We start from the raw sequence: 10,337 nt of genomic DNA, 5'->3' as shown, positions 1-10,337 counted from the left end.
CAGCAGTTTTTATTATTATTATTTATTTTTTTTTTATTATTTATTATTTTTTTATTTTTTTATTTACACAACAGTCTGCTGTATTCAATTTTTTTTTTCAAAGTTTTCCTTTTTCTTGTTTGATATCAATTGATGTCATCTTTTTGTGTTGGTGTTTTGTCTTTAGGTTTCGTGAGAAAGCGCACACAAATTAGATCAAATTATTGCAAATGAGGAAAAACGCGGTACTTCATGGCAACATACACCGAAAAAGAATAACTTTGACACTAATCACAACTTAGTATGTACCAAATGTAATTAACCTCCTTACTACTTTGAAATTAGCCTTGTTAACCACATCAGAATCCACCTAATTCATCTACAAAAAAAAAAAAAAAATTAGCTACTTTCTTGGGGCATGCGAGTCATTCATGATAAAAATGTAAAATAATATAAAAAAAACTATCATTCTAAGATAAGTGAAGATAACTATTTAAAAACAATTAAAAGTGCATAAATAAAAGGAGAAGAAAAACTAACTTGGCTTCCCGGGAGTTTGTTACCTGTTACCGTTTCTTGTCAGCTCCCGTTTGCTCCAAAATGTTTTATTTTTCAGCTTTTTAAGCTTAAAGAGGCAATGCCTCTTTTTACTTCTCCACCCAAATATGGCTTCAGTCTCTGTCCATTCACTGTGAAAGGTCTCCTTTCGTCTCCATGTTTTATCGTTATTGCCCCATAGGGAGTGACTTCTTCAACTATAAACGGACCAGACCATCTTGATTTTAATTTTCCAGGGAATAACTTCAGCCTTGAGTTGAATAGCAACACTCTTTGTCCTTTGTAGAATTCTTTGGGCCTAATTTTGTTGTCATGCCACATTTTTGTTTTTTCTTTGTACATCTTAGCATTTTCGTAGGCTAGGTACCTGAATTCTTCCAATTCATTTAGTTGCATTCGCCTCAAGTCTCCATCTGTTGTATAGTCAAAATTTAACTTCTTTAATGCCCAAAATGCTTTATGTTCCAATTCCAGGGGTAGATGACATGCCTTCCCAAAAACTAGCTTGTAAGGAGACATTCCTAAAGGGGTTTTGAAGGCTGTCCTGTATGCCCATAATGCATCATCAAGTTTCACCGACCAATCTTTCCTGTTGGGTTGTACCACCTTTTCCAAAATACTTTTAATTTCTCTGTTGGAGACCTCTGCTTGCCCATTGGTTTGTGGGTGATAAGGTGTCGCCACTCTATGTTTTACATTGTATCTCTCTAAAAGACTATTCATCAATCTGTTCACAAAGTGCGTTCCCTCATCGCTGATTAATGCTCTTGGTACACCAAACCTAGTGAATATGTTTCTTTTTAAAAACTTGAGTACCGTCTTCCCATCGTTGGATGGACAAGCTATTGCTTCCACCTACTTGGACACATAGTCGACAGCCACTAGAATATATAAGTTCCCATAAGATGGCGGAAATGGTCCCATAAAGTCAATGCCCCATACATCAAAAAGTTCCACTTCTAGAATTGAATTCAGGGGTAGCTCATTTTTTTTACTGATATTTCCCGTCCTTTGACATTGATCACAACCCTTGCAAAATTCTTTTGCATCTTTGAAAATTGTTGGCCAATAGAAACTCGATTGAAATACCTTGGCTGCTGTCCTTTGCCCTCCAAAATGACCTCCATATGGAGATGCATGACATTGTTCAAGAATTGTTGGTATTTCACTGTCTGGAATGCATCTTTTCATTATGTCGTCTCCACATTGTTTAAAAAGAAAAGGTTCATCCCAAATGTAACTTTTGGATTCATGGAAAACCTCTTCCTTTGTTGATAATTTTTCTCTTCGGGTATGATGGCACAAGCAAAAAATTTTGCTATGTCTGCATACCATGGAGTTGCTATCATTCTGCTACTGCTGTTTATCCCAAGCAGCTGTTCATCCGAAAATGCATCATCAATTTCTTTGCTATTGACCTTTTCTTCCATGTTCTCCATTCTAGATAAGTGATCCGCTACATGGTTATTAGCTCCTTTCGTGTCCACGATTTCTATCTCGAACTCTTGTAACAGTAGAATCCATCTAATTAATCTTGGCTTGGCATTCGGTTTCATCATTAGGTGCTTGATTGCTGCGTGGTCAGTGTACACTTTCACCTTCGCTCCAAATAAATAAGCTCTGAACTTTTCAACAGCGAATACTACGACCAACAATTCTTTTTCAGTGGTTGTATAATTCACTTGAGCCTCATTCAACGTTTTGCTGGCATAATAGATAGGATGAAGTACCTTCCCCTTTTTCTGTCCTAACATTGCCCCCACAGCATGGCCACTAGCATCACACATCAACTCAAATGGTGAATTCCAATCGGGTGTTGACATTATAGGAGTTGTGGTCAGCGCTGTCTTTAATGCTTGGAAGGCAGTCATGCATTGTTTGTCAAAAACGAATTTTCTATTTGACTCCAACAAACTACACAATGGTTTTGCAATCTTGGAGAAATCTTTAATAAACCTCCTATAAAACCCTGCATGGCCCAAAAAGCTTCTTATACCTTTAACTGACGTAGGTGGATTCAATCTTTCAATAGCTTCTATCTTGGCTCTATCAACTTCTATTCCTCTTCTTGAGATCTTGTGGCCTAACACTATTCCCTCATTGACCATAAAATGACATTTTTCCCAATTCAGTACAAGATTCTTCTCTTCACATCTTTGTAGAACCTTCCCTAAATTGCACAAACAAGTCTCAAAAGATTCTCCATAAACCGAAAAATCATCCATGAATATCTCCATAAATGTTTCTACCATATCTGTAAAAATGGCCATCATGCAACGTTGAAATGTCGCTGGAGCATTACATAGTCCAAAGGGCATTCGTCTAAAGGCAAAAATTCCATATGGGCATGTGAATGTAGTTTTCTCTTGATCTTCTGGACTGATTGTAATTTGATTGTATCCCGAATAACCATCCAAGAAGCAATAATGTGACTTTCCAGCAAGCCTATCAAGCATTTGATCAATGAATGGTAAGGGAAAATGATCCTTACGTGTCGCTTTGTTTAGCCTTCTATAATCCATGCAAATTCTCCATCCATTCACTATTCTAGTGGAGATCAACTCATTGTTCTCATTTGCCATTACTGTTATCCCTCCTTTCTTCGGAACACATTGAATAGGACTGACTCAGCTGCTGTTTGCAATTGGATAAATTATTCCAGCATCTAGCCATTTGAGAATCTCCTTTCTAACAACCTCCTTCATCATGGGATTTAATCGTCTTTGTTGCTCAATGGACTTAACTTTTCCTTCCTCCAATTGTATTTTGTGCATGCATAGTGAAGGGCTAATTCCTTTTATATCCGCCAATGTCCAACCTATCGCCCCCTTGTGCTTCTTCAATGTTTCTAGGAGCATATCCTCTTGAGTCGAGGATAGTGTCGCTGAGATGATGATGGGTAGTGTCTTCTTGTCACCTAAATAAGCATACTTAAGGTTAGGTGGTAGTGGTTTCAAGTCCAGCTGCGGCGCTTCCTCAATAGATGGTCTCATCGGTGAACTCTTTCTTCCCTCACATTCTAGTGACTCAAAAGTTCTGCTGAATTCACCTAAAACTGCTAACTGTTCTATTCTGTCATTCCAGCTGCTGTCTTCTTCCTGCCCGCTTTCCCCATCATCCCATTCCTCGGTCGCTGGTTGTTCTGTCAATTCATACACTGCTGAGCATTCTTCTGTCACTGCTGGATATTTCATGCTGTCATTGATGTTAAATTCAACTTTTTGGTCACCCATTCTTAACGTGATGGTTCCTTTGTAGACATCGACTAATGTTCTTCCGGTCTTTAAAAATGGCCTCCCCAAAATAATTGGAACATCATGATCGGCTTCATAATCTAAAATGATAAAATCTGCAGGAAATATGAATTTGTCAACTTGAATTAAGATGTCCTCAATCTTTCCTTCGGGATAAGTGAAAGATCGATCTGCTAGTTGAAGAGTGACTGTAGTTGGTCTAGCTTCACCAATACCTAACTTTTTGTAAATAGACAGCGGCATTAGATTAATGCTTGATCCCAAATCACATAATGCTCGACCTAGCTTCTTCCCTCCTATTGATATTGGAATTGTGAATGAACCGGGGTCTTTCTCCTTTAGCGGGATCTTGTTTTTCAATATTGCACTACACTCTTCATTCAATGGTACCACCTTGAATTCTTCAAACTTTCTTCTATTGGTGAGCACATCCTTCAAGAATTTCACATAATTTGGCATTTGCTTCAAAGCTTCAACTAATGGTATATTTATGTGAATTTCCTTAAATATGTCCATGAACTTCTCAAAGTGGGCTTCTTCCTTCTTTCTTTTTATTCTTTGTGGAAAAGGAGGTGTTGGTGTGTATATTCTGCTTTCTTGTCCACTGCTGACTGATGTTTGTGTTTTAGGAGGCTTCACAATTTCTGCATAATTTCTGCTGTGTTCTTTCTGTACAGCAGCTTCTGCATCATTTTTGTTGTGCTCTTCTTGCACAACGGCTTTCTCCTTTCTCTGCTGTGTATCAGCAGTTTCTTGAGAGCGACTATCACCGTGTTCTTTAATTTTTTCTCCTCTGCTGGGTATTTCTTTCCCACTTCTCAACTCTATTGCTTGACATTGTTCCATTCCCTCTCTTTTTGGCATTTCGGTGTCTGCTGGCAGCTTACTAAGAGGTCTATTTCGTAACTCATTTGCTAATTGACCTACTTGAACTTCCAAATTTCGCAATGATGCTTGTTGACTTTGTATCGCAGCATCATTTTTAGCCATATATTCCTTTATTAGGCTCTAAAGCGATATTCCCAGTATGTGTTGAGCTTGGCTAGTTCCTTCCCCTTGGGTGGTGGTGGCTTGTTGAGAACCATATGTCAATTGATTTTGTAATCCAAAACCCGGAGGGTAATTTGCTTTAGGGGGCATTTGTTGGTTGTACGAGCCTTGTCCCTTCCATGAGAAATTTGGATGATTTCTCCACCCCGGATTATAAGTATTTTAGAAGGGGTTATTTTTTGGGTTGCCTTGACTAACTTGATTCCCGACATAGAAAATTGAGGTCAGATTGCTTGAACATTGATCAAAGGTGTGTTCCTCTCCACAACATACACAAGATTCGGCTGCTGTCTGGTTAATTACAGCAGCTGTATGGACTGGTGCTTTGATCATGGAGTCTTGCCCCAACGCTAGATTTTGTAAAATATTAGTCACCGAAGCTAGTTGAGCATTGATAGAGGACAAAGCATCAACTTCAAGTACTCCTCGAGTCTTCCTTCCTGGGTTGCTTCTCACATCGGCCCATTGACAATTGTTAGATGCTATTCTCTCTAAAATCTCATATGCTTCATTGTATGTCTTTGACAAAATAGCTCCATTGGCGGAAGCATCAACTACTTGTTTAGTAGCAATATTTAATCCATTGTAGAAAGTCTCCATTTGTATACAATGAGGTAGTCCATGGTGAGGACACTTTCTAAGCATCTCCTTAAATCTCTCCTAAGCTTCACTTAGTGTCTCATCTTCAAACTGTTGAAAAGCAACAATCTCATTTCTGAACCGTGCATTTCTCGTGGGTGGGAAATACTTGATCAAAAATTTCTCTGCTAGACTATTCCACGAATCAATTGTTCCCGGTGCTAAGGTATTCAACCATGATTTAGCACCATCCCTCAATGAATATGGGAATAAGCTCAGTCTAATCACATCTTTATCCACTCCTTGAAATCGAAATGAGTCACTAACTCCCAAAAATGACTTTAGGTGTAGGTGAGGATCTTCCGACGGTAGTCCATGAAATTGCCCAATGGTTTGCAGCATTTGAAACATCACAGGTTTTAGCTCAAACGTGGTTGCTTGTATTTCGGGTCTAATGATGCACGGATTTAGCTCTTCCACAGCTGGGTGTGCATATGCTCGGATCGCTCTTTCTCTGTCATCTGCTAAATGAATGGCATTGGCAGTAATTCTCTCTTGATTAGCCATCATCACTGGATTTTCAAACTCCCGATTTAGTTGGGCCATTTGCTGTATATTCTGTTTTGTCATTTCCTTTTTCTCCCTCAACCTTCGTCTAAATATTCTCTCTATTTCAGGATCCAAAATAAATTCCAAACCCGTAGGTGGGTTCATACACAGAATTCTGCAGCAGTAAACTCAATTCTTCAGCAGTAAATACAGCAGTAGGAAAACTCAGCTTACTATGACTTCTTGTTGGCTCCCGCTCACAAAAATCTACAACAAGTAAAATAACCAAATTAGGTTCCCCGGCAACGGCGCCAAAAACTTGATCGCTTGTGGATGTATATAATAAAATGATGTAAAATTCACAAGAATAAGTGCAAGTATACACTATCACAAGTAGCAAGTAATAAGTAAATTATCGATTCCACAGGGAACCTATCTTTTTGGTTAATTTTATCGCTGGAAATTAAGTGAGTTTTTTGGTAACATTCAAATGGGTGTTGGAGATTTTAACTATTTAAACAAAACTAAAACAGAGTGTCACTGCTGTCGAAAAACAGAAAATGATGAGAAAATCAACTATAATGAGGAAGGTTCGGCTAAGAGAGATTAAATAGATAAGTTGTTGAGTTTTGTGGTAGATTTTAGTTCCTTTTAATAGATTCTCAAGCCCACTTCCGAGGGTCATGAATGGTGATTATTTCCATAATCGTTGTAATTTCTATTAACAAGGCTCTAGGAGAAGAATTATTCCTAACCCTTCTATTACCCTTCAAGTCTCCTTGCTATGGAACTAGAGTATTAAAGAGGATTTCATTGCTCCCTCTCTTCTCCCGAATAAGAGAACAACTATGTATGTAAAGTAGCTAATTAAACATACATGTAAATCATTAACAACAACTCTTTAATAAACTAAAATCATATCGTCAACATACTTAAACTATATAAAACTCTCTCGCCTCCCCTATTAAGTTTAGCTTTCCATACAAACTGAATTAAACAAAGGAATCCGCATCTTCATCATGTAAAATTGATGGAATAAGGAAAGAGAATAAGGAAATAGAGAGTTATCCCGGTTTGTTGCCGTTCGTCAATGGAAGTTCCCTTCTCTTGAGCTCTCACGTCCACCTCTTTGCCCTAATCAATCCTTGTTGGTCTCCTTTTCCTTCTGCTGTCAATAGCTGCTGGATTACGGTTTTCTTCTTCGTCTCTGGTTTCACAGCAGTTCACTGCAGCAGAAGCTGCTGCTGTGTAATTCGATTTTCTCCCCAAAATGTGGCTCTTCTCCTCTTGGTCTTCCTTTTCCTTTTATATTGAGCATGGGTTCCCCTTTAGGGCTGAAAAGAAATAAGTAGTACACATAGGATGTTCCTCATTGGGTAGTCAATGACCCACTTGGACTGCTGACGTGGATTTATCATTTCCATGTCATCCCCCATTTGTTTCCAAATTCGCTACTCCCACATGGTTTAGCATAAATGTCTGAAATTTTACCACATAACTCAATTAAATATACAATTAAGATCGATTTATGCCAAATCATATTTTTTTCACGTTGGACCGCAATAAACGATTTCATGCTCACTAAGTAGAATAAATGGGGTTATAAATGAGAAAATGGTGAATAAGAGTGCAATATTAACTCCAAAAAGACTTGATATGACTCTACTTTTAGATAGTTATCACTTTGTCCTCATTCACATGCATCCTAGGAAAATTTCTAAAAGGTCTCCCAACATATAATTGCTCCGAGTAAAGCATGCTTAACCATGTGGTCCTATGATTGAGCTACCATAAAGGAAGGTGCTCCTTGGTTGTATAGGTAGTGACTTTCAAGTCTTTTAAACATTTCTTAGTCATCTTATCCTCACGGTCGCTCTTATAAGGATGTGATCTTAGGTGATTCATGTACCCATAATTTACTCAGAAGTCACACTTATTCACATAGTATTGTTTTTTCATAAATTACTTTTTCAACCAAATTTAATAAATTCAAAGTAAAAAAAAAAAAAAAAAGTAAAATAAAATGGAATTTGAGATAAATTGACAAGAATATTACTTTAACATCTTTTTTAATTATTATATGGATAAATATATTTTTGTTCTAATAATTGTAATATTATATATATTACATAAATTTAGTAGTTACTCAATTGATTTTTTGTCTGAGCTTTTTTTTTTTTTTTTAATCAAACTAATATGTTTTTCTTGACAAACAAAATGTTAGTTAATATGTAAGGAACGTTGGAAAGAGAAAAATAAAATTTAACAAATGTGAAATAGAAGTTTTAGTCGTAAAAAGTATACCTAGTTGAAGAACAATCATTCTATTTTGCGTACAAATCTACTAATTTTGCTACGGCATAGCAATATAGCATAACGTGAGACATCCGATCCCTTCAAAAACTTTTTTTCAGAACATGCCCACTAGTAGATTCATTGAAAAAGAGGGGCTCTGTGGTGGACCTCTTGACAACTGCAATGGAGATTCATCGTCTCCATCTTTTAAGGTAGGTGGAGTTTCTATCGTTCTAATTATGATCATCTTATATTGCATGAGACATCCATTCGAAATGGAGCAAAACAAGGAAAGAAAATCTATGGATTCGGATGTCTATTTCCCACCTAAGGAAAAAACTTTCTTCCCAAGATCTAATTGAGGTCACTATTACTTTTCACGAGATGTGTGCTTATGGCGGGACTGTATACAAGGCAGTGATGCATTCTGGACAGGCCATTACTGTCAAGAAGTTAACATCAAACAGGGAAGGGAGTAACATCGATAATAGGAAAGAACCTGTAAAGTATTTTCAGAGTTTGTAGTATATGAGGTAATGGTTATGTTACCCAACTATTGCTTAGATTTTGCATTTGTTCTAGGATTCAATAAAGTATTCTCTGTATAGTTTTTGAAAGGAGCTATTTTGTTCTTGATTCTCAATCTTGTAAGTTTCTAAGGTTCATAATTCCTTGAGGCATAAGTTATAACATGCATTCGTAAACATATGAATACATCGTAATAACAAACATGAGTTGTTCTAGAAGGTCATACATTCATAATGAATTCCTTAGAGGATTCTAGAAGGGTCTTGACTTTTATGTCTTGAGGTGTTTCCTTTAGGTGTTTCTTTGGTCCTAACTTGCTTTAGGTTCCAAGCTTGCTCTAATCAACTTGAACCATTGAACATAACTCCTTGTCCTTACCAATAGGCCTTAAAAGAAGTAGCAAGTCATTTGGAGCATATATAGACCTTGAATTTAAATAACTAGTCCTAGGGGCATTTTGGTCATTTTATCTCTAATTCTTGGTTTGGCTAATTAAAGTGTTCCAACAACTTTCAAACATCATCACATCTTCTGACATCACATAATAAGGTCTACCACTTAATTTAATAGCATTTGAAGGTCTTTTAGGTCATGAACCATAGTTAGATATCCTTAGGGGTAATATAGTTTTGCACCATTTTCTTTGTTTACCTACTTCTCCTTCCTTATCCAATGTAACACCCCAAAAAATAAAGAAAAGCCATCAATGTAAGACCGAATGAATGCAAGAAAAAAAATCAAGAGGATTGATTAAGGACAACAGTCTTAATAATGACCAAGAATGGATGAAGAATTGTTAGGAAAATTATGGATTGTTTTTTTTTTAGAAAAATAGTAATAATATATTCTGAACGTGACAAACTACCTAATGACCCCTGAAGATATGGATAATTACGAAACTGCCATTATGACAAGAATCAAATGATCAACAGTGACCATCTGCACAAAATCCATCGATCTCGACTCTCAGCCTATTGGAGCAAAGAACTTAAACAAGGTAAGGGGTTTGACCCATATCGAATCTCGACTCTCAACAGTGACCATCTCGACTCTCATTACTTGTGGATTCATAGACTAGTCGGAGAAAAGAATCCAAGCCCTATATTCTCCACCTTCAAATATCTTAAACAAGGTAAGGGTTTGACCCATTTGTAGAATGACATCTCTTTCATCATCATTAGGACCTCCAATAAGATGGAATACATACTTTATGATGAAGTTTTAAAATCAGGTAAGACTAAAAGTGTATTGAACATTCAAAATTATCTATATTGTACGTTTAGTCCACCACAAACTTTCAACTTTATATCTATTTGATCCGTAAACATAAGACTATGTCCAATAGGTCTCTAAATTTTCATTTTTTTAAGTTCGACATTTTAGAAGTAAGAAATTGAACTACCGAACTTTGTGATCTTAATTCATATCGTATCTACTAAATTATGCTTAGGGTAGTTCATACCTTATTTGCAAAAGGTGAAAATGTATGGGTCAAACTACTATAATAGGACAGTTTCTCATTAGTGGAAGCATTTGCGGGTCAAA

General features: G+C 36.8%; 1 protein-coding gene and 1 non-coding gene across 2 annotated transcripts; one reads left to right on the top strand and one right to left on the bottom strand.

The window, feature by feature from the left end:
* Positions 1-591: 591 nt before the first annotated feature.
* LOC111785979 lies at positions 592-5,441 on the bottom strand. The gene is given in 4 exon segments (XM_023666334.1): positions 592-1,199; positions 1,704-1,793; positions 1,796-4,799; positions 5,115-5,441. Coding segments are annotated over 4 exon segments (4,029 nt in total).
* Positions 5,442-5,457: 16 nt separating this feature from the next.
* LOC111785980 lies at positions 5,458-5,563 on the top strand. The gene has a single exon (XR_002813728.1). It is a non-coding gene; the product is annotated as a small nucleolar RNA R71 (small nucleolar RNA).
* Positions 5,564-10,337: the final 4,774 nt, after the last annotated feature.

The sequence above is a fragment of the Cucurbita pepo genome, unplaced genomic scaffold (assembly GCF_002806865.2).
Source record: "Cucurbita pepo subsp. pepo cultivar mu-cu-16 unplaced genomic scaffold, ASM280686v2 Cp4.1_scaffold000873, whole genome shotgun sequence".
NCBI lineage: Eukaryota > Viridiplantae > Streptophyta > Magnoliopsida > Cucurbitales > Cucurbitaceae > Cucurbita > Cucurbita pepo.
The sequence above is the reverse complement of the archived record's forward strand: the minus strand, read 5'-3'. Positions and strand labels throughout refer to the sequence as shown.